The sequence below is a fragment of the Physella acuta genome, unplaced genomic scaffold, assembly GCF_028476545.2.
Source record: "Physella acuta isolate Inbredline_101_S28 unplaced genomic scaffold, ASM2847654v3 ptg001045l, whole genome shotgun sequence".
Classification (NCBI taxonomy): Eukaryota; Metazoa; Mollusca; class Gastropoda; family Physidae; genus Physella; species Physella acuta.
The window spans coordinates 32501-56676 of NW_026732562.1; the positions used below are offsets into that span (position 1 = coordinate 32501).

Here is a 24176-nt window from a genome sequence, read left to right on the forward strand (position 1 = left end):
CTAGAATGTCACACAACGACCTGTTTTCGTGGCATACAGTATAGGGGTTTTTCGCATCATTGTAAAAGAAGCATTCACGTCAGCCCCATGTCTAAAAAGTAGATCTAATATGGTTGAATTACCAAGCTTAACCGCTACAGGTAAAGCACTGTCAAGATGCGCATGGTTACTACGAATATTTTTTTTACAAAAAGGAAACATTGCGTCTAAAAGCGTTCGTACTATAATCACATCTGTTTCATCTACTCGTGCCTTTCTGTCATTTAAATAATTTATGAAGAACGTGATAATATTGATATCATCATTTCGAATTCCCTTAAAATCATAAATACCAGTCTTTAATATAATCTGAATATCACGCAGGTCTTTACTTAAAACAGCACTTTCCAGAAATGTTCTGTCCTTTTTTATCAAAGTCGTATTAAAACTTTCTAGACCTAGTGACTTAGCAATATCACTACCAAATTCGACATGTTCTCTATAGTTAGTTTTAGGGTTTTATGTTTTCTGCCAATGAAAGTTTCTAATAAAGAAAAGTCCAAAACCTCAAAGGCTCTCATCAGAAAAGTGTATCCTGCTGTATTTGTATGAAGAACGTTAATAATACATTGCTCGAGCAGTCTGGTCCCTAGCTGAGAAGACCCGGATGTTTTTATAGAAAGTAAAAGTGCCGTGTCACCGTCTTTGTTGTAACTGTTGATATCAGCGCCTTTATCAGCTAGTAACAGAGCTATGTCAGTGAAACCTTTCTCAGCACATATCAAAAGTGGCGTGTTGCCATCTTCGTCTCTCGTCTCTATATTAGCACCATGAAATATCAGAATCTTTACCAAAAACTCTCTACCATACCTACAAGACAAAAGCAGACCTTGGTCCAAACTTTCTTGGTTAACTTTGTTCTCAGTGTGTATCAGTTGATTAAAACATTCAAGCATTTCTTTAGGTAAGCCAGATTGAGCAGCTTGTTCTATCATGTGTAATATATCACCTTGTGCAACCGGAGTATTTACACTACTCTGTTTTGTTCTACCTCTAGTTATTTCTGGATTGACATGCGATGAAGTCTCAAACACAATAGATAATCCTTCTGACTTGCTATATGTAACGTTTGGGCTTCTATCTTTGGAACTCGATTGTTTCTGCTTCATTTGTTTATTTCTAGTAATGTTTCGGTACATTTTCGGAACAGAATTACCTGAGAAGTAAATTTAAGTTAGTAATGCATAAAAAGGTGTCGCATGTATACATTTTTATATAACAACAAAGACTGCTTGATATCTAATGCTTCTATTCCTGCATTTTGATTAAATAGCCTCTATGCGTTTTAATTAATATATTTTTCTTCTTAATTAGTTATAGCTCTTTCAAAAATAGGTTAAATGGTGGATTTGTTGTTTATCTTTATTATTACGGATGACCTATAGTTAACAATTTACATGGTCGATCAATTATACTTTCAGAATCAAGATTTCAATTATTAATAGTAGTCTGTCTTCGTTTAAAAAATATTTTATAGCAAATTTATGCCCGTTGCGCGGTCAGTAGTGTACTGTTGGGCGCCTTATGATCATCCAAAGCCTTCTTAATACTTTAGGTCAGCAAATTTGGCATCCTACTTATCTATATTGCTGTTTAAAGAGTGAATTGTTTGTAAAATATATCCCTAATGTGTATGTCAGCGTACGACAAGAACTATTATACTTCCTGAGAAAATAGAGGCTAATCAGGCCAAAATTAAGTGCTTCATTCCGTCTACTTATCTCTGTTATTGTGACAAGAACAATCTGACGTCAGAGGAAAGTTAGAGTAAAATATCAAAATAAGAGTCGCCCATTGATATGTGTATAACGATACTAGTTGTGAACGTCACATATTATCAAAATAAGCAGACATAAAAGTTGATTTTTACGAGTAATAGATACATATTTTTACGATTTTATTTCAAAATGTTTTTATTAATTGGATATCTCAAATTGAAAATAAAGATGACGAGCCGACCCGCGGCGTATCATACGCCGCTATTTAGTTGTTTTATTTTCTACTTTTCAGTAATTCATAATTTGTGAATTCGACAGTACCAATGCTGCCACTGAAAATATTTGCTTTAAAACACTACCCCGCCCCCCTTCCCCTACCCTACCCTACCTCCCCCCCCCGTGAAAGCAGCCTCCACTTAGTTACCTCCTCTAAGTTTAAAATCGTTACAAACTAAATTATCTGCCCCTAATAGCCGTCACTAAACCCGGCTCTATGTTTGTAAACATTTAGCGTGACCACAGCTCACCATACCATGTGGTGGGTGGGGGTGGTAGTGATAGAGATGAAGAGAGGGGACTGCAAGGCGCGCTTGCAGCTTGTTTTCTAACGTCTCCCAGAAGAGAATTATATATATAGATTGTTTTCATAGATAAATAAAAATCTGTCATATTTTCATATAAAAATATAATAGTGTGAGGGGTGGTAAATCTGTTTCAGTAAATTTTAAATAAGAAGGCTGAAAAAACGAGTGTTTTAAAATGTGTGTTGTGGTAATTTAAATACAATATTTTTAAGAAGTCTAAACAAATTGGGGTGGAAAATCATAATGTATTTTACAATACCCAGTGTTTTTTTTTTAATAAATTTGTATTATTTTTTTTGAAACCACTTTAAAGCAAAAAATGCTGCATACAAATTATTTTATTACAATTTTAATAGTAATTTAAAGCAGTTAATATTCAATTTTAAAAAAAAAGGTATAAGAAATATAGCTAACAAGAAAAATAGATTTATCTTAAAATATTTTAATGTTGTATTTTAGTTAACAGGAATTAGAAAAACATGTTAACAATATTCGTTAAACTTTTACCTTTTTTTCTTGTAAGCATATACTTACTATTGTTTTTAATTTATAAATTAACTAACAATAATTGTGCAGCTTATTATGTTTTTAAGGTTTACTGCACCAGCATTAGAAACACAGCTAGTTTTGATAGCACCAACCATAATATATTAACTGTCTCTTACTTGAAAAGGCTGAAGAATCTAGAAGTTACGTCTTGACGCTGATAACAGTTTGTTACTAAAGTAAATATAATTTAAAACCAGCATCCAGACATTATTTTTATAACCATATTAAATCATAAACTTAAGATACCTAAGTTAAAAGCTGAGTTATCATTTTACATAATTAAAATATCTAGATGCCTAGATTCAACCCCTTCTTCACCACCACCCCCTACACTCCCCCTCCCCCCCCAAAAAAAAAAACAAAAAAAACAACAATAAAATAAAAAATTCAACCATTGAAACAAATTCAAATAAATTGTGGAAGCAAAAATGTACAGTTTATACAATATTTAGCATATTTAGTGTTTTACTTTTTCTAAATATTAATTTCGGGTTTGATTGCTTTTTAAAATTAAACTATTTATTTATATGTTTAACAAGGTCTATGTGTTATTTACTAAGATAATCTTAAATCAAAGTTTTATAAAAATAGCGATTGTTTTCCATAACAGGTGATAAAAGCAATATTATCATCAACACGAATCATTGGTCGCATTAATTGACTTAACTCGGCATTAAACTTGTCCTTAGGGTTAACCAAATATTCTAAATATAGTCCTAATAGCTGGTTCAAAGACCAAAAGAAAATATGTTATGGTAAATGTTTGTCAAAAATTAATATACGAGTTTTCTTTAATTACACAGACACAAACATCGAGATACAACTAAAAACGTGTAAGATTGCATATTCTTAATAACATAACATGAAGCTTAATTGTAAAAATTAAATTTAATGTATTTTCTACAACTAAAATATCTGTTAGATTTTATAATGCTATAGAAAACAAGGAGGTAAAGGAAACGAATGTTATGAGCCCAGGACAAAAAGAGAAAAGAAAACATAGTGCCAAATCGGTAATAACAAAAAATGTAAAAAATATGATAATAATGTGTAAGAAGGGACATAATTCGGATACGAAACACTTATGAAACAAACATATTATTCACGTAAACAAAAAAGCGCAATATAGTTATTTTGGGCTCAGATAGGTCGAAGAGCTATGGATAATTAATTGAGTACGAAAATACTATTCCTCCACATTTTATATCTTATAACAATGTTTACAAAATATTTTTTTAAAAGATTACTAAGAATTCTATTGACACAAAAATAGTATTATCTTTTTTCAAATGGGCTCTATAGCCTATGTGTACAATGCCATCTAGCTAGCTGAAGCGATACTCAAGTATCACACACATACACACACACTCACAGAGAGAGAGAGAGAGAGAGAGAGAGAGAGAGAAAGAGAGGGAGAAAAAAAAGACCGACGCGCATACACAACATTGCAAAAATAATTTTGTTTTTACTCAAGAAGGTAAAAATCTCGATTTTTTGATAGCTTGGAAGATTAAAGTGCTTCCCCAAAATCCTACTCCATACACGAAAATATAATTTAAAAAAACTTGCATTATTTTTATCCTCATGAAACTTTCAAGAAAATGAAAGGCGCAACCCCGTCTATTTACAAGAATCAGATTTGGTAAATAATAAATTTGGCTATCTAATGTATCTAGTCTTTGCAAAATAAGAGTTCGGCCAGACTTAGTGTCTTTAATCTAATGTCTGCCTCGTAATATTAATTTCTAATTTTAAATTAATGCCCGCCTGTTATGTATTAACAAATATTCGTAGATAAAATTGTTTTCATGCGATTGCTGTTGATAATTATATAAACCATTCGATCATCAATAACGATCATATTATGAAGCAAAATGTAGAAATGCATGCTACCCAACTGAATACTATTTACGATAGATTCATTATATTGTGAACTAGCCTTGTAGGCTATGCTTTGCTCAAGTCATATCAAATTGAGAACAATAACCAAAAAATTTTCGTGATTTATAAATGAACATTTTAAACACTGATCCGCATAAAGCGACGCTTAAAAAAACGCAAAAGCAACAACTAACTTCGATCGTGACGTCATCCTTAATATCAAATTGTGAACGATAACTGAAAAATGTGCGTGAGTTATAAATAAAGATTTTAAACTGATCAGTATAAAGCGACGCTTAAAAATAAACAACTAAAAGCAACAACTAACTTTTATCCTGATCCTTAATATACAGATAAACAAGCATTAAACTTTTCCATTTTGAAACAATTGTCTAAAAATCCGAGTCATAGACTGTGTTGTAGTCATCATACGAATCGTCTGTTGAATAATATTCTTGATAATCATAGTCGAAAATATCTCATGTATCTGAGTCGTCTCTTAGTAATCGTAACGTGTATAGGCGCTCATACACTGAATATTCGTCGTCAGTATCATCAGCATGTAGTTCAAATTCAGCCTTTTCGGCGTGTCTAAATAACAGCTTATCCTGAAACATTTTCGGAATTGGTAACTTTTTAACACGTTCTTTTCTGTCAGCATCAGCACCTACAGCAGACGACACGACAACAAAACTTAGTTTCTGTAGAGACATGGGCTGGGATTGATACTCGTCGATAAATTGTGTACATTCACTGTTTTCATCTTCTTCAAACAGTCCCCTAAATTGTTGATTAAAGGCAGCATATGAAACATCAGTCTGCGTTAAAAACCAAATGTCGTTCAAAAATCGAGCAATGTTTACATATCCTTTGCACAGAGATAGCACGAATGGCGAAATTGAATGCAAGGGAGATTCGTATTCAAAATCATCAAAGCTGTCAGGTGTTAATTCAGCAGGTCCCAAACCTAATGTTAGTATATGTTTCAAACAACTGACTTCTTTCTTTAAAATTAGTTGATGAATAATAGAGGGACTTAAACATGAGCAATCTGCCCCCTTTTCTATCAGGTAAATTACAAGATTTTTATCATGACGCATGTTTAGCAGTATTGAAAGGGCAGTTTCATTTTTCTTTTCATTAATTACATTGATCTCTGCACCTGAATCACACAATAATTTTAAGACGTCAAGCGACTCATTCTTAGCAGCTAACATCAGAGGTGTATACCCTTCAGTATTATGATGATTGACACTGGCCCCTGCTTTAATTAACATCTCTATTAAATCAGCTTGACCACTAAAAGATGATGAACACAAGTTAAGCAGAGGTGTATCTTTGTTGTTGTCCTCACAATTTACATTAGCATCATTTTCTATCAAAAGTTGAAGCATCTGTGAGTTTCTACTCTGTAAGCAATAAAACAGCGGTGTTCGTCCTTCTTTAGATTTTAAATTAACTTCAGACTTGAACTCCAATAAAGCTTTTGCATTAGGAATAGATTCAACATTTACAGCGAGATGTAAAGCACTTTCACCGTCGTTATTCTGTTGGTTGACATCTGCCCCAGCTTGTATTAGATTACGTAAAACTTCTTCCGTGTTCGACATTTGTGAAGCTCTTATTAATGGAGTGTTGCCTTCTTTGTTTCGGACATTAACACTTGCACCATGGTGTAAAAGTAACTTTACTTTTTTTTACTAAATAATCAAACCCGCTTTCCACTTCGCTTTCTTTTAAAACAAATTCTAGAACTGATACACAATTTCCGTAATAATCTACTTTTGCATTTACGTCTGCGCCAATATCAATCAAAAATTCCATCACATTGACATCCACAGCTGACATTAACGGTGTTTTACAATCGTAACTTGCATTAAGGTCTGCTCCTCCTTGTACGAGTAGTTTGATTATCTCTTTATGTCCTTCACATAATGCGAGGTTAAGAAACTCTGGCCCTTTGCTTTTAATCATCATGATTACATTCATGGGGAAATGTTCTTTTAAAAACAAAAATGATTCAACTCGATTGTTTCTTACAATATTTTTTAAGGTTTTCTCAATTTTAGCTCCGTATTTAATGAGCAGTTTTGCGCAATCAATTTGTCCATGCTTAATGGAGGATTCTAATGCTGAACTCTTATCACACTCCGCTTTACCATTTTGTATTAACAAGTTTATAATGTCACATCGTCCCTTCTCTGCTGCTAAAGCTAAGGGAGTAGAATGTCCATAACACAAATATTTACGTGAGCTTACATCTTTAAGTTGACAGAACATTTCCACTAAATCATAGGAGCCAAGTTTTACTGCTGCCACCAACGGCTGATTATTTCCTCTGTAATGAGAGTTCAGTGGGGCTCCAGCTTTTAATAAAGCTTTAATAATACTCAAATTTTGTTCAGTTATTTCTCGACCACTCTGCTGTATATTCTTTAGCAATTCTGGCAAAATAGAAACGTTGACTTCTTTGTGATTTCCCCTAAATTCAACAACTTGACAAGATAAAAGAAGCTTTATTTTGTAAATGTCTTTCATTAAAACTGCTTTTTTCAGGATAAATTTGTCATATTCAGAATACTCAATTAAAAATGATAGAAACGATGTTAAACCTAAACTCTCGCCAATTTTTGTAAAGCTGTGTTCACTTTGAGCATAGTGTTTCGGGGTATATCTACCTGTATTCCATAAATGTGCTAGCAGCATTTTAAATAATGGAAAGTTTAGGACTTCGAGGGCTTTCATGAAAGCGTCATATGTATATTTATTTTTATGGCTGACATTTAAATAATTTTTTTCCAAAAGTTTTTTTATTAGATGAGACGACCCGTATGTTGTGATAGAAAGTAAAAGTGCCGTGTCACCGTCTTTATTGTAACTGTTGATATCAGCGCCTTTATCAACCAGTAACAGAGCTATGTCAGTGAAACTTTTCTCGGCACATATCAAAAGTGGTGTGTTGCCATCTTTGTCTCTCGTCTCAATATTTGCACCATGAAATATCAGAATCTTTACCAAAAACTCTCTACCATACCTACAAGACAAAAGCAGACCTTGGTCTAAACTTTCTTGGTTCACTTTGTTCTCTGTATGTATCAGTTGATTAAAACATTCAAGCATTTCTTGAGGTGAGCCAGATTGAGCAGCTCGCTCTATCATGTGTAATATATCACCTTGTGTAGCTGGAGTATTTTCACTACACTGTTTTGTTCCATCTGTAGTTAACTCTGTACTTGAATGTGATGTAGACTCAAATTCTAAATTTGTTTTTTTCGGCATGCTACATGTATTTTGTTGTTTGCTGTCAAAGGGATTCGATCGGTTTTGATGTTTCGTCTTTTCCCTCCAATTATTTCGTGGCATTTCGAAATTAGAATTAGCTGAAAAGTAAAAAAAAAACATAAATAAAATGTATGACAATAATATATGAATTGAAACTGATTCAGCTAAAATTATGTATGAAGTAGCATATCACTTACTGTCTACCAATCAAAGCTGTGTAACTACAAGCAATATACCGAGAGTGATCCCTAAACTTTCTCGAATATTCTTAAATAACACTAATTGGGGTGGAGTCAGAGGTGTCTCGAGGCGAGGGCGGGGGATGCGGACCACACCGGGTGACACCGAGACATGAAATTGAAATATGTATAGAATACATAATGTTTTTGCCAGTTCAATGAATGGTTAATTAGTGTTTAAAGAAATATTTTAAGTAGATAATGGCGATCGCGATAAGGCTACGGCGGGAGGGGGGCACAATGACGTTAACATGCAAACTATAGAGAAAATAATGCTACACCAGCTGTATTAAAACAAACGACTATATATAAACATCATTAGCATTAAATGTGAATTCTTTAAATGTATTACCGTGGGAGGGGGGAAGGGAAAGTGACACCAACTGCACTTTTACAGAGCAAAAAGGGGGGATGACATCATGAGGTGCCGCACATGGTGCCACACGACCTAGCGAAGCCACAGGGTGGAGTTAACCCCTCCCTGTAATGGACCCTCAGCTGTTGGCGACGGTGAACTAGAGTCGCTATCATTTAGGGCTTATACAATGAAGACTCAGCTTCGCAGTATCTAGCACGACAATATATCCAACTGAGAAGAGAATTGCTAGTAGGTCATATTAATATCGCGGGACGGTAATTGATAATTATATATACAAGGCAGATCAAGAATAAATTACTATGCTAATTATAAATAGGAATAGGAATAATGGTGAGGATGAGCGTATATATAAAAGATATAGGGATATAAGAATATAGAAATAATATTGGGATATAGGGATATATGGAGTTATGTATATATGGATATGACGGATGTCATAAACATAAACATTTGACTGGGTCATTTTCTCTTAAACATATGGGTCTACATGTCTCTGCCTAGGTACATGCACGTAAACGGGAATATTTAAGTATAAATATTTGATTTGCACAATGTTTTATATATTTGTTTTGAAATTTCAAATGTTTATTATACGTTGTTGTTTTTTTTAAATTCACTAACTCATCTCAACCATTCAACGATGTATTAAGACCTGAACTTCACTCTTTCAATTTTTTGCCTTAACCTTTAACTTTCATTACATCTTGCGTCCACATCAAACTTAATTCCTAGCCTGACTAGTTTAATTCAAAGTTAAATCTTTAATTTTAACCAGATAGATGTGGTATAGCTTTTTTTACTCCGCCTCGTCTATACATCTCGAGTTCGAATCCGGGTTCAAGTCAGTAGACCGTCTGTGAGTCCACCTAGCTCCGCCGCGTACCTTACGTACGTAGGTAAAGGCGGCTGAGCATAGTGCTGACCACACTATCTCTTCATATGCCGAGGTCACAGAAACAAGTGAACTCTACCTCACTTTCCCCGTAGACCGTCAGTTTTGAAAGGGCACATTACGTTTTACTTTACATCTATATATATATATATATATATATATATATATATATATATATATATATATATATATATATATATATATATATATATATATATATATATATATATATGTATATATATAAACAATGAATATTTTACCTATTAATGACAAAACAGGTACGTACCACAGCGACACAGTGTCCGTTCAATGAAGTCAGCTTCACAGTGTCCGTTTATTTGTAGTCAGCTACACAGTGTCTAATCAGTGAAGTCAGCTTCACAGTATCTATTCGGTTAATCATACGTCAGCTGATTACACAGTGAGAAGAGAGTGCGTCATTTTCCAAGTACATAAAACGAAAGCGTTGCGTCTGTATTGAAACAATTTTTGTTTTGTTCTAGATATAGTATTTCTGATAGAAGACACGGTTAATTAATTTCGAAAATGTGTTGACAAATGTTATTGCAATTTCAAAAAGAAAAATTAGTTTTAACTATCGCACTAGCTGAACTATATACATACCTGAAAACATACTCTTGTATTAAGATACTGCATTAAACATTTAAGTGTGTGAACAGATTTCACACTTTGATACGTACACACACACACACACACACACACACACATATATATATATATATATATATATATATATATATATATATATATATATATATATATATATATATATTTATTTATTTATATATATATATATAATCTTATAATTTCAACTAGTTGTAGTTTGATTTTGTGCTTCCCTTTTTATTTCACTTTCAGTTTGTATACAACGTAGAAGATTCTCCGTATGCTAACGTCAGCACTAAGGTTGGTTAGGTAATCCAGTACATGCACGATCATTAGCTTAAGTTTAATCTATTACATTGCAGGGTGTGTTATTACCATTACACAACTACTGAGAACTACTCTTTAAAACGAACGTATGCGCCATAACGCTCACGGGATAGCCCGGAACGCCAAATTGCAACCTGCCTGGGCGCCTGGGAACACAGTGATTCAATTTAGTGAAGGACTAAACGCCACATCTTATTCGTAGCTCATCGCACTGTTTAAAACGAACGTAGGCGCTATAGCTCTCACGGATAACACAGGGCGCCAAAGAGCTACCTGCCTGGGCGCTTCCCGTGGAAAATTGAAATGTTTTCTAAAACCGAGTTAGTTATTAAAAATAACGTACACGCTAAAGCGCACAAGAGATAATCCAGGGCGTCAAAAGGCACCATGTCCGGGCGCTGGATGACATGCCTTATTTGATAAGAGTCAACGATTATTGTTGCCCATGTTGTCTTTAGTGTATAGCCTTTTTTTAAACGCAGGGCCATAGTGAACACGTGGAAGCCAGGGGCGCTTCGTTTCACGCAATCGCAGTGTGCCGGCGACTGCGCATGTTATAGTTTAACCTCTAAAAATAGAAGTACCCCGTACCCGCTATGCAGGAAGCCCAATTGATGGATTTCGTAGTGCTAACATAGCCGCTCTGGAACTCTGGTCGCCAAACCGCGTATTAACGTAAATCGCGTCCTCCTGAGGGCCCCTAATAAGAAATTTAAAATTTTGTTCTCAGAAAAGCGTGGGTCTCTTCCTAAATATTATTAAAGGTATCCAATAGATAAATAATAAAAATAAAAAAAATAAAAAAAGAGATAAATATAGTGACCCACGCTTTTTAAGGTAGTATTGTATTATTATATATTTAAAAAAATATTTTTATTTTCTCTTTTTTAGTGCATTATTACATAAAAGCTTGTTATTAAAACATGTTTAATTTAATTTTTGTTTACATATGTTTAAAGAATGTCATATTATATTTCTAAGTTTAGAATTGCCCATTGTAGAAAATTTTGTTTTTTATTAAGCAGGTATTGAAAGCAGCATGTCTTTTTTCGTGTTCAAAATATCGATTAACATCAAGTTAATCTAATCGTTTAACCTTTATCACGTAAACACCCTCACTCAGAAGGAAGGAAATTATTCACCAAGTTTGTTAGGTAACTGCCAGTTCTAAGTATTGTAGCAGTAAATCTGTCATATACATAATTAAACAGTTCTCGGCTTTTTAACTGCGTGGCATTGTTTATCTAATTTTAGAATGTCAACAAAGGGGATGCAACTCCTTATGTTGCTGACAGAATTATCATGTACTGTATAAGTAAACATGCGTTATCTGTAAGTACTTAGTTGACCGAGTTAGTTAAATTACAGACGGCTGCTTTTTACAATTATCAGTGTTTATTGTAGCTGTTTTAAAGGTATGAATACAACTGTTTTATATATTTAATGTAAAAACATGTTAATTAAACACAACACAGAAAAGCAATGTATTACTATCTATATTTTAGACTTTTTGTTTAACTTATATTTTATTATGTGCTCCTATTTCATTCTTATCAGCTACTAGTACATATCTTTAAACATACAGTTTTGTAATATTCAATATCATTCTATTCTTTTATATAACGCATTGACTCAATTTTATTACAGAGTTTTTGTAATGTAACTTTTTTAACGATCGTACAACAGAAAGAACTAATCTTTAAAAAGGCAATTCGTAAGAGCTTCTAATTTTAACTATCTAAAATCATCTTACAAATTGGATAACGAAATAGTTCTTCAACAACCTCCGTTTGTCAATTGAACCAGTTTTTTTCTCTAAGCCATGGCTGACACATGTTCATGCATTAACGAGGAGAAATGTTTGCGTTTTCTGCAAGATTTAGTTTTAAACTAGAATACCCGTCATCCGTTGGATAACTGTGGGTTTCGGGGGTCATCCATCAAAAAACATCACGTCTGTCACTCAGAGGCATAGCGACCCTTCCCGGCGCCCGGGGACAAACTTTTCGATTTTAACCCCCCCCCCCCAAAGATTTCGATTTTCACCCCCCCCCCCCTCCCTCAAACTTTTGATGTGCACCCCCCCCCCACTCAAACTTTCGATTTGAACCCCCCTCAACCTTTCAATTTATTTTTCCAAACCATTTTGGCGCCCCAACATATGTCCCCCCCGCCCCCCCTCCACCTCCCCCCGCCTCCCCTCCCCCCCCCCCTCCCCTCCCCCCCCCCCCCCCCCCCCCCCGCCTCCCCTCCCGCCCCCCCCCCTCCTCGCTACGCTACTGCAGTGTCACTTATCGTCACAAAAAAACAGACCCCACATTCAAAAATATGTTTCTTATCTTTTAAAAACACCGAAAACACCGATTTCGGACTATCCCTTCCTATACTGACGTCACATGTGACCTACTCAACTCTACTTCACCTGCCCAGTGTCCCGCCAAGTCTCAGACAACATGTTTTTATCGTTTAAAAAACGATTCCAGCCGAGCATGTCTCTGACCACACTATCCTTTCATATGCTTAGGACAAAGAAACAGATGAACTCTACTTCACCTGCCCTGTATCCTGCCAAGTTCAGATAGGCAACTTTATCATTCACATCTAAAAAAAAAAATTGAAAACAAAAGTATCATTGACATTGGTCTAGAACCCGTGCCACTTGCATGAGAGACGGCTACTCTACCAACATAGCTATTTACTCGTGACGTCTCAAGTGAATTTTTATACTATACTTATACAACTTTATTTACGCGCATAGATCTAGATCTAAGTCTAGTAGTAGTAACTTTCAAATTAAATTTTATCTAAAATTAGCCAAACAAAGATTTATATAAAATAAAGAAGGTTTGAAATTATCTATATCTAGATAGAATTATCTAGATCTAGATTCTACGACTCGTTTTCTTAAGTCTTAAGTTAAGTTTTTCTTGCTAGATCTAGATCTAGATCTAATCATTAGCTACGCTCATAGGCCCGGAGCGAGCATTTCAAAATTACCAAATTCCAAACAAACATTTATATAAAATAATAAAGGTCTAAAATAGTTTAGTATATAGAAACTCATTATTATCTAGTTATTATCTAGATCTAAATCTAGATAGAATTATCTATATTCTAGATCTACGACTGGTTTGCTTAAGTCTCGTTTTTTTTTTTTGGATTGTATTTATTTATAACTATTAAATCTTTGATTTGACCTAGATCTAGATTCTAGATGTAGATCTATACTATAAATAACTTTCTTGGACAGATTGTAGATCTAGAGAAATTTATCGTAAAACTAAATGAAAAAGACAGTTGAAAATTGATATAAGTGTTGGAACGTAATAAATACAGCAAACGGACGTATTGTTAAAGTTATGACCCACAGAAAATTAGATTTAGAACGCGTTAAACTTGTGAATGGGAACACAATTTTCTTCGATAGACGCCGCCATTTTATTGTACTAAAGAGTAAACAAAAACCTGTGACGTCACGGTCCCGCCGAGTGTAGTGGTCGTTTTAATCTTTTAAAAAAAAATGGGTTACTCTGCGTATGAATAAATCAATAAATTAATTAACGTCTTTAAATAAATTTGTGATTAACAGTCTGTCTTAAAACAAAAAATTTTCTCTACCTACATACTATTTTACAGCTTTCCACGATGAGTGCAACCATGCGAGATAGTCGATCAGGCAAACAAAAAAACAAACAAAAAAACAAACAAAAAAATAAATATTCAAACATGTAAACAAACTTGACTTTTAGTAGTATATAGATGGTGATGTTGCTGCCGTTAAACAGGTTCTGGCTACAACAGAGGAGAGTTTCATAACGTCAGTGGGTCACACACTACTACAGGTAACAATTGATTGTTTCCAGATAAGTATAGATATCGTACGTGCAATACTTGACGCCGGAGTTGATGTAAATACTTATAATTCCCTGGGATACACAGCTTTGATGCTGGCTGCCAAAAGATTTGACATCCGGGTGATTGAAGTCCTAATTACTTCCGGTGCTGACGTCAATATTGTTCATAGAGTAAAAAATGAGACAGCGTTGTCTATTATCTTTGATGCTGTTCTACGAGGGCCTCTGATACCATCAGCGTTGGCGTGTGTGGATTACCTGCTTGATCACGGGGCGTGTGTCCACTGCGTTGGTCCTGTTATAATCCACAGGCTAATAGCTGAAGGCAGGACGTGTTTAGCCTTGAGGTTAATCCGCTCCGGTATTGGTCCTGTTATTGCCTCGCTGAAACAAACCCGTTTCAGATTCACTTGCTCGTTGTGTATTTCACCACTTTGTTGTGCTTTATTAAACGACGATATTAAACTAGCAACGTATATCAACAAAATCATGTTTTTAACCAAATCTGATTTGTCATTTTGCTCAAGTAACCAAAAAATCATTTCATATTTTAAAGACAGTGGTAAATTAGAAAGCTTGAAGGTCATAAAGGAAATGACGTCACAACCAATGTCTTTACAGAAACTTTGCTTTGTTGTGGTGTCTGTAGCCATCAGCTGTCGTGGAAGTAGATCAAACAATGTCAACTGTCTTCCATTGCCTGATATATTTAAGAGCAGTCTGTGTTTCCAAACGGAGTTGGTACCGGATCTAAAATCGTATGTGTCGTCTGACCCGTTTAAAGCTTTAATTCTGTGGATGTTGGGAGAGAAACGGTACTCACACCGCTGGTACTTGACAAACGTTGACTGCTACAGGCTGGAAAAAGTCACGTGACTTCTTATTCAATGATACCGAGTGGAAGAATTATTGCTACTGTAAGATGCTGCTTTGTGATAACTGCATCAACTTCCTCACAATTCGATAAACAGTCCAGACGGGAATAGAAATTTCATGAACGTTTATAATTATGCATACATTCAAATATATGCAACCATTCAGATATTCAACGTCATCAAGAATGCAGATGTTGAGCATCTTTAAGTATCAATGCATTCAATGTCTGCAACTATCCGATAAGCCATCTTTAAGATTTTACACAACCAACACCTTTAAGTATGCGAACAACTAACATTATTTTATGTAGCACATTGAACATCTTTACCAGCGTCAATTGATCTTAAACACAATTTAAAAGATGTATGCTCAGTTTATTTTTCTATATTACAGTTATACATTTTAAATAATGATTAAAATAAAAAAGTTTAAGCTGTACTTTTGTCCTTTACTCTGCGAATTAGTATGTCATTTATTCTCTCAAAACTTTCCTCTTTTTTTTGTACTTTACTCAACGACTTAGTATGTCATTTATTCTCTCAAAACTTTCCTCTTTACTTTTGTACTTTACTCAACGACTTAGTATGTCATTTATTCTCTCAAAATTTTCCTCTTTACTTTTGTCCTTTACTCAACGACTTAGTATGTCATTTATTCTCTCAAAATTTTCCTCTTTACTTTTGTACTTTACTCAACGACTAAGTATGTCATTTATTCTCTCAATTTTTGCTATAAACTGGCTCACCAACATGAGGATAGTATGATTGGAATCACTGGCTCGAGTGTGAATGACGTCACTGTCCACGTTATGGAAACAAAGTCGGCTGGGTAAATTGCCGACCACATTATCGCCCTGTTTGTCAGGGTCATTGAAAAGTAGATGAACTCTACTTCATCTGCCCCAGGTGTCTAGGGCACAAACGGGAAATGATTATTGATAATGAGCATACGTATGTAATGGAACATTTTCTTTATTAGTGTGAAACAGGCAGCTATAAACACTCGTCAACACCTTAATGCTTGCGTGTATATGACCAATGTTCATTAGCCTTTTATCCCTGACATGGGATAGAGCTTATTTATGAGCTAGGTGACACTTTACATCAAGCGACATTTTACCGACTTAATTTTCGAAAGTGATAAGAAAGCGAAGGAAAAAAAAAACTGGCAAATAACGAAAGCAAATGCTTTTTAGTCTAATTTAATGTAATGAAAATGAATAATTGCATTAGAATGTATAACCGGATTAATAATATGTTCAAAGCTAGATAACTGGGTAATTCCTTTTTTAAAAGTGTTTAATGGGAGTTGTGGTTCCTTTCTTTTGAAACATTTTTGCAATACACATTCTTATTAGATTTTACAAAGTATATAACACATTTTCTACATTGATTCTAAAAATATTCAATAGCTAAATTATTTCCAGATTTTTTATTCTTTTTTTTCTTTTTTTTTCCTTTTTTACGGCTGTTTTGATGGAAAAAATCTAAAAACATGTTGTTATCCAAGTCAATAATGCTGATGGAAGGATTATCGTCAACTCGGTTGTGTCCATTATATATTTAAATAACATTGGTTATTAACTGAAAGAAGCATATTTGTTTTTTTTAAAGTAATATTCCCTGTGGCGCAATTGTCCCATATATTGCGTTCAAAACGTTTATGAATAAATGTCATAGAAAATCAAATATTCCAGTAATCGTCGTCAGAGTCACCGTATTCACCATAGTATAAATCAGAATCGATTTCGTCATGATCGATTTCATAGTTTATCCTGCGTCGATTAGCAAATAGATTCCCTCTTAAATCTAGTCTTTTTGAGCCGCTGGTATCGTCTTCGGCTGCTTGCTCTTTTTCCACGTCACACGCGTGTGTAAACATCAGTTTGTTTTGCCACAACACCGGGAGTTTGAGTTTTTTTACCCGCTCTTCTCTCCCAGACTCCGCCCCTACAGCAGACGACACGACCACAAAACTGAGTTTCTGTAAGGACATGGGCTGGGTTAGATAATTCTCAAAAAATTCTAAACAACGTTCATCTCCTGAGAGCTTTAACCGGTCGTACAAATTACAATCTGAAAGTAATGTGGTTGTGTCTGACTGAGTTAAAAACCAAATGTCGTTGAAATATTTGGCAAGCTGTACATTACCAACAACGAGAGACTCCTTTAAAGGTGAGGTCACAGAAAATAAATAAATATTTAAATTTGACATTGCTTGGTCCAAGACCTAACGATATTAATTTTCTAATAGTGGGTAGTTGTTCCTCACGAATACATGCATGGATGAAAGAAGAAAATACAAATGAGATGTTAGCACCAGCATGAAACAGCAAATAATTCACGCATGGAAAGTCAACAGGTTTATTGTTTGTAAGAATAGACAACGCTGTTTCATTATTTATTGTATTCAAAAAGTTGGCGTCTGCTCCAGTTTCGCATAAAATTTGTAGAACATTGAAATTACTGTTTTTAGCAGCCAGCATCAGGGTTGTTTTTCCTTCTCTGTTCTGGTGATTAAGACACGCACCCGCTTCTGCGAGTATTTTAACGACTTCACCAGCATCGACCTTGTGATGTGCAGCTACTCTAAACAAGGCAGTCTCCCCTTTATTGTCCTCATCATCTATAGTAGCGTCGTTTTCAATCAAGAGTTTTACCATTGCTATGTTCGACCTAGCTACAGCAACCATTAGAGGAGATTGTCTGTCATTACACCCCAAATTAACATCTGCTTGGTTTTTTATAAGTAAATTCGCCATTTCAACTGAATTATTCTCAACCGCATATATTAAAGGGGTTTTTCCTCCAATGCACTTTGCATTAATATTTGCTTTATTGTCCAAAAGAACCTTTACAACTTCAATCGAACGCATCCCTACTGCCAAGTGAAGAGCAGTTTTTCCGTGATTATTTTGCTTGGAGACATCAACACCGGCGAACAAAAGACATTTGATGAGTTCAATAAAGTTTGGTACTTGAACAGCAAGCATCAAGTATGTGTTGCCTACAGAGTCTGTTGTGTTAAGGTCATGTAAATGTTTTATGATGACGCTAATCATTTCCAAAAGAGTGTCCTTGGAATAGAATATTTTCTGATAAAATGCATTTAAAATGTGACTAAGGACAGTATAAAATTCTCCATTTATTAGTACAAGTTTGTTAACATCAGCCCCAAGTTTTATCAAAAGTTTCAACATGTCGCTATCTTTAGCTACCATCAAAGCTGTTTTTTCTTTGAAAACTAAATTAACATCTACGCCTTTATCGACTAGGATTGCAACTATTTCTTTATAACCCATTTCCACTGCTTGAATAAAGACTTCTGCTCCAATCCAGTTCAACGACCTTTGCGCTTCCAGTTGACAGAGCTCTTCTAAAAATAATATAACCTTAGGTTGATTGTTTTTTACAGCAGTAAATATGGCTTTGTTAAAATCGACAAATGCTCCACTTGTATAAAGTAATTTGGCACAATCAAATTGCTCGTTCCGTATTGCATATTCCAAATATTCCTTAGTATTAACTTTACCACCATTTGTAAGAAGGAATCGTATTATATCGCAGCGATCATTATCGATCACTGAATGTACTGAGCTGGGTGAGACAGATGAGACAGTGGTTTTACGACACAATAACTCGATCATCTTCAGGTTACCCAGTTCTAAAGATTCAGAAAGATCTATACTTCTCTTTCTCACTGGCGATTTAGTATCTAATAGCATTTCGACAATAATCAAAGCAGTTGCATTCACTTCTTCATGATTTATTAGTAAGTGATATAAAAAGTCATTGACAATATTATAATCTTCGGTACATTCACCAGTTATTAAAAGAAGTTGTATAGTTCGAAGATCTCTATTAAAAACAGCGTTTTTTAAGAATGTCATATAATTGATCTTAAAAGTTGAATATATTAGCTCCAGACCTAAAGTACTAGCAATCTCTTCATCAGCTTCGAGAACCGAAATATCGCTACAGATTTTAAAATTAGTAATATTGTTTTCATTCGTTCTTTTGTTGAATAGTTCTAGCAATGAAAAATCTAAAACATCAAAAGCTTTAGACATGGCTGTGCATCCATTATTATTTTTATGGCTAAAATTTAAATATGTAATTTCAAGGAGTTTCCTAGCCAGCTCTGAAGAACCGGATGTTGTGATGGAAAGTAAAAGTGCTGTGTCACCGTCGTTATTGTAACTGTTGACATCAGCGCCTTTATCAACCAGTAACAGAGCTATGTCAGTAAAACCTTTCTCAGCACATATCAAGAGTGGTGTGTTGCCATCTTCATCTCTCGTCTCCAAGTTGGCATTATAAAACAACAAAATCTGAGCGATAAATTTTCTCCCATGTTTACAAGCCAAAATAAGGCCTTGGTTCAATATTTTTTGTTTATAACAATGTTTGTTGTTTCGAATGTGATTAAAAAACTCCAAGCCGTGTGCGGCTTTACCTGATTGTATAGCATTATTCATCAAGTGCTCGCTCTTATGTGCTGGATCGCTTAGTGATTTTAACATTTCAGAACTACAACTGTCTTCCATGGATGATAAACATGTAAGAAATGCTGAACTTGCAGAAGACATTATGTTTTTACAATCTGTAGTAACAAAAAATTGTATTATTCTATTTTAAAATATCTATAAAATTATACAAACATACTTTTGTCGATACTTTTTTATTACAAACAGGCATTAACAAAAAGGGATTGTATCCCAATTTTTAAAATATTTTATAAACAAAATTCCCTTTAATTATAGCGAATAGTGCCCACTGTATTAAATAATCAATATCCTTTACATCTTTTAATACTCAAATTAATGGCAAACAGTTTTCAAATTTAAAGTACAGCTAGTAATTATAATTTATCTTTGATCATTACAGGTGCAATAATAGGTCGGTTAACACCCTCATTGTGTTAAGCCCCACCCCCCACCATCTAAATAAAATCTCTCTCTCTCTCTGTCTTACTATATATATATATATATATATATATATATATATATATATATATATATATATATATATATATATATATATATATATATATATTGTGATGACACTAGTTCAAGATAGTATGGTAGAAACAGACTATTGCTAGTTGGTTAGTTGGTAATACAGACTAATGAAAATACAGGAGCTGACCGGTAACGTGGTACGGTCAGCTGACCACTGGAGCGCGGGTTAGGGTTAGGATTAGGCAGCCACTTAGTAGTAGATCATCAGTTAGTAATAGGTAGCGCTGAAAGAGACTGTCGGAGAAATGTAGAGTTAGGTAGAGAGTTAGAATGTAGTTAGAAGGGAGTGCGTAGTTAGTAGAGTTAGCAAATAATATATAGTTTAGGTTAGTTAGATAAGGTACGAAGTTTGTTATGTAAATAAAGAATACTTGTATCTTGAATTCGACTTGTGTGTGTTTTGGATCCCCTTCTATTCACCCCCACCCTCATATATATATATATATATATATATATATATATATATATATATATATATATATATATATATATATATATATATATATATATATATATATATATATATATATATATATATATACAGGCCTATAATTTAAATATGTCATATTTTCTAGCCTCTTGGTAAACAGTCCGAACACTCAACTTAACAGCCAGGACTAAATAAAAAGTATGCCTGCTATTTTACGTGTATTTATTTTGTAACACAATAGCTTAAACTTTTGAACAACCGGTAATTAATTTAAAAAAAGGAAACAAAATATAACAAAAAGTATGTAAAAAAAAAGAACAAGAAAGAAAATTAAGCAATTACCAGATGTCAAGACACGACAAAGCGATGTTTGTTCAGTACACAGTATTCACAATATGTCTGTTGATTACACGGCATGACTAAGCTCGTTCGATTTTCCGGGAAAAGAAAAACACCTCCAACACGCTGACATGATTCTATTTATATCTCAACATGAGATTGGCTTAACGTGAATTTGTATTGTGTAATGTGCATTAAAATTATGTTATTTGAAATTATAATAAAATAGAATACAATATATATAATAAAGAACTGTATGTGAAGAAAAATGAGCCAAATAACACCTATATATGATCAAGCGTTAGCATTATAATCTTTCTGTAAAATGAAAAGTAGGACCAAGTTCTTTTCGTGCTGGCAATGATCCACTAGGCACACTTACAATACAAAAATGTTGTAGGTGACAAACTGAATAGAAGTGTTGAATTAAAGTGTAAATATTTTAGTTGTTGGTTTTACTCACATTCCTAAAGGAATTGGCAAAATGCGTTTAACTTGATTTCATAACATTTATTTAGGGGGTATAAATATCAACTTTGGATTTTTTTTTAGCAAAATCACAATTTGTATACAACCACTTACTGTTTCTTCATATGTGCTATATCCGCGTCATCTAAATAAAAAAATCGACTTAAATTTTCAGACTTTTTAATTAAATAACTTTAATCACCATCAAGCAAGCAATACAGCAAAACACACCAGCACACCACATCAAACATCTATAATGTTTTCCATAACAAGTAGTGGGTATAACGTGATTAAAAACTCAAATTGAAAATATTTATGTTATTATTATGAACATAAAAGTAATATTATAAGCTTATGCTTAAACAAATTGAAACAATAACGATCAATGTCACATAGTTTTATAAGCATTTTATTTTCAGCCCATAACATGTTTTTTGGATAATATATACAATGTATATATATATAATATACACACAAAAATTAAACGTACATGAAAATATTATTTACCCAATAATTTAATTTGGTTTTTCTTTAGGAGTTTTTAAGTTTATTAATTTGTTCAGGTAGGCCTTGTCTCTTTACACAATATAACATTAGATGTTTTAAATCTTTCACCAATGTCTGTCGGCGTGTAGACATAGTACAGATTTTTAACTTTACTTTTTCCTCTTTTCAACTTGTATGCGATAGTTAATTAAAAAAAAACAATCATCTGTCATTTGACACGATAACAGATTTTGGTACAATTTTATTGCAAAGTGGCCTTTTAGTCAATGTATGCAAAATAAATAAAAAATTAATTAAAGATACACATTTCCCATTTTAATATACTGTTATTTATTAGCCATGTATATTCATGTTATAAATAAGGTTGTGACTTCAGGCCATTAAATATGATAAAATAATCGCGAAATAAACAAAATGGGTTGGTTTTTAAAACTACATTTAAAAAAAAAAGCTCATTACTGTATATTATTAAACGGCAACATTTTCAATTATATTAGCATTTGTTTAATACTCTGAGTATTAATTAAATAATACAAACTATTTTTTTAAAGCAAGGAATATATTTATTATATAAATCTTCTTAATAACAATAGGGGGAAAACTATATAGGATTTAAATCTACAAAAACGAAAAATATGTTGTGGTAAAATCAATATAATCCAAGTAGAATAAAGGTGGTGCTATGTAAATAGGGTAAATAGAGTGTGAGGTGACCATAGTTACAGCTTACAATACACACATGAAACAGATTAATAAAAGCTGCTCAATTATGATATTTGTAACCACTAAACTGTCTTTGCTTGAAGTAATGCTTTAGCAACATAATAGAAAAACAGAACAAAAATCTACTTCGTCTTACAATATGAAACCGAGTTTGTGTAAAATCTATAATAATAGTTTCGCTGTCTGTGTATCTATGTATCTATGTATCTATGTATCTATCTGACAAGAACGCTCTAGAGAAAACACAAGCAATTTAAAAACTTTCACAGTGAAACGAAAACGAAATATGACGTCACATTTAGCATAGAGTAGAAAATAATATCGAGCTGGAGAGTGCACACAGTAATATGACGTCATTGATTCTCCAGTAAACATTGAATAAAAAGGCAATTTTGTCTAATCTAAGTGGTTTGCGTGAAGAGTTTCTTTAATACAATTCTTCGGGTAGGGGCGAAGCTCCACCCCCGCGTAAGAACGTCTGAGCCCCCCCCCCCTCCTCAACAACTCAAAACAAATTTCTTCATCGATACTCTATAATAAAATTACCGCCTAATCTAAAAAGTGGTTTTCTTGCAATTTCTTTAATGCAATTCTTAGGGTAGTGGCTAAGTGCGACACCAGTGTTTCTTTCAGACTTTTTCCTGACCGGAGGGGGGAACTTTTTCTAATCTAAAAAGTGTTTAGGGTGCAGTTTTTTTATTTCAAGCATCTCTTCGGGTAGGGGCGAAGCCCCGCCCAGTTTCTTCCTTTAGTTTGTATGATCTAAAAATGCAACCAGTGTTTCTTTCAGACTTTTTCCTCCCCAGAGAGGGGTGGGGTACTTGAAATTTTCGGGGGCGGGGGTAGAATTTTCTGGGAGGGGGCGGACACTGGAAAAGTATATAATTATATTTCGTTGAATGGGACGGTAGACATATTTTGCAGTGTGTGTGTGGGGGGGGGGGGGGGGGGGGCGAAGCCCCCTCCTCCCAAGTAGAGTTGCCTGAAAGAAACTCTAAATGCGACTTTTGTCATGAATGAGATTAGATGCATGGTTTAGGGATATGCCTATGACTATATTTTGTATAAATTAAAGTACCGAGAAAATAGACAGCAATATCAACCTAGAACCCGTTGTATCCTTCCTCAACGGGCCAATTTTCTCGTAAATACTATTAAAGTGGCAGACATGATACAACAATATTTACATGGTGGAAGACTATATGCAGCATCAACGCCGCGTTTACGTTGTATTATATTAGTATATGAAAACTGTTTAAAATACAAAAAAATACAAAATTGTTAGTTTTATATATGCCGACCAAAAACTGATATTTTAAAATTGTCAACCTAAATTATACAGACGCAAAGTTTTCAAACATAGTTGTTAAGGTAAAATAGTCAAACATATAAATAACCGAACCAAATAATTAAAAACTTCTGTAACTAAACCTTAATATTAT

The 24176-nt window shown here is 33.9% G+C and overlaps 4 protein-coding genes across 4 annotated transcripts in view; all 4 read right to left on the bottom strand.

Moving 5' to 3' along the window:
• The window catches only part of LOC131954976 (putative ankyrin repeat protein RF_0381), a 2476-nt gene extending 1298 nt beyond the window's left edge, over positions 1–1178 (bottom strand). The window contains exons 1-2 of the mRNA XM_059318836.1: positions 462–1178; positions 123–315 (exon numbers count right to left, since the gene is read on the bottom strand). Coding sequence (XP_059174819.1) covers positions 123–315; positions 462–1178 — 910 coding nt within the window. The remainder of the gene's footprint in view (positions 1–122; positions 316–461) is intronic.
• Positions 1179–4553: 3375 nt separating this feature from the next.
• Positions 4554–9835, bottom strand: LOC131954972 (ankyrin repeat and SOCS box protein 8-like). The gene is made up of 2 exons (XM_059318831.1): positions 9824–9835; positions 4554–8151 (listed from the first exon to the last, which is right to left on the bottom strand). Exon 2 carries the CDS (start codon positions 6379–6381, stop codon positions 5251–5253), a length of 1131 nt encoding a protein of 376 aa, XP_059174814.1. The 5' UTR covers positions 6382–8151; positions 9824–9835; the 3' UTR covers positions 4554–5250.
• LOC131954977 (ankyrin repeat and KH domain-containing protein 1) lies at positions 6428–8050 on the bottom strand. The gene is made up of 2 exons (XM_059318837.1): positions 7636–8050; positions 6428–7266 (listed from the first exon to the last, which is right to left on the bottom strand). Exons 1-2 carry the CDS (start codon positions 8048–8050, stop codon positions 6428–6430), a joined length of 1254 nt encoding a protein of 417 aa, XP_059174820.1.
• Positions 9836–16710: 6875 nt separating the features above from the next.
• Positions 16711–21105, bottom strand: LOC131954971 (putative ankyrin repeat protein RF_0381). Its single transcript, XM_059318830.1, has 2 exons — positions 21040–21105; positions 16711–19849 (listed from the first exon to the last, which is right to left on the bottom strand). The coding sequence occupies exon 2, from the start codon at positions 19833–19835 to the stop codon at positions 17394–17396; it is 2442 nt and encodes an 813-aa protein (XP_059174813.1). The 5' UTR covers positions 19836–19849; positions 21040–21105; the 3' UTR covers positions 16711–17393.
• Between the last annotated feature and the right edge of the window lie 3071 nt (positions 21106–24176).

Coding starts and splice junctions, on each gene's coding strand:
- LOC131954972 (XM_059318831.1), bottom strand. CDS start 6,381: ATGTCGAACACGGAAGAAGTTTTACGTAATCTAATACAAGCTGGGGCA.
- LOC131954977 (XM_059318837.1), bottom strand. CDS start 8,050: ATGCCGAAAAAAACAAATTTAGAATTTGAGTCTACATCACATTCAAGT. Junction 7,267..7,635: donor CAACAGTTACAATAAAGACG/GTGACACGGCAC, acceptor TATCTTGTCAAG/TTGTTGAATTTAGGGGAAAT.
- LOC131954971 (XM_059318830.1), bottom strand. CDS start 19,835: ATGTCTTCTGCAAGTTCAGCATTTCTTACATGTTTATCATCCATGGAA.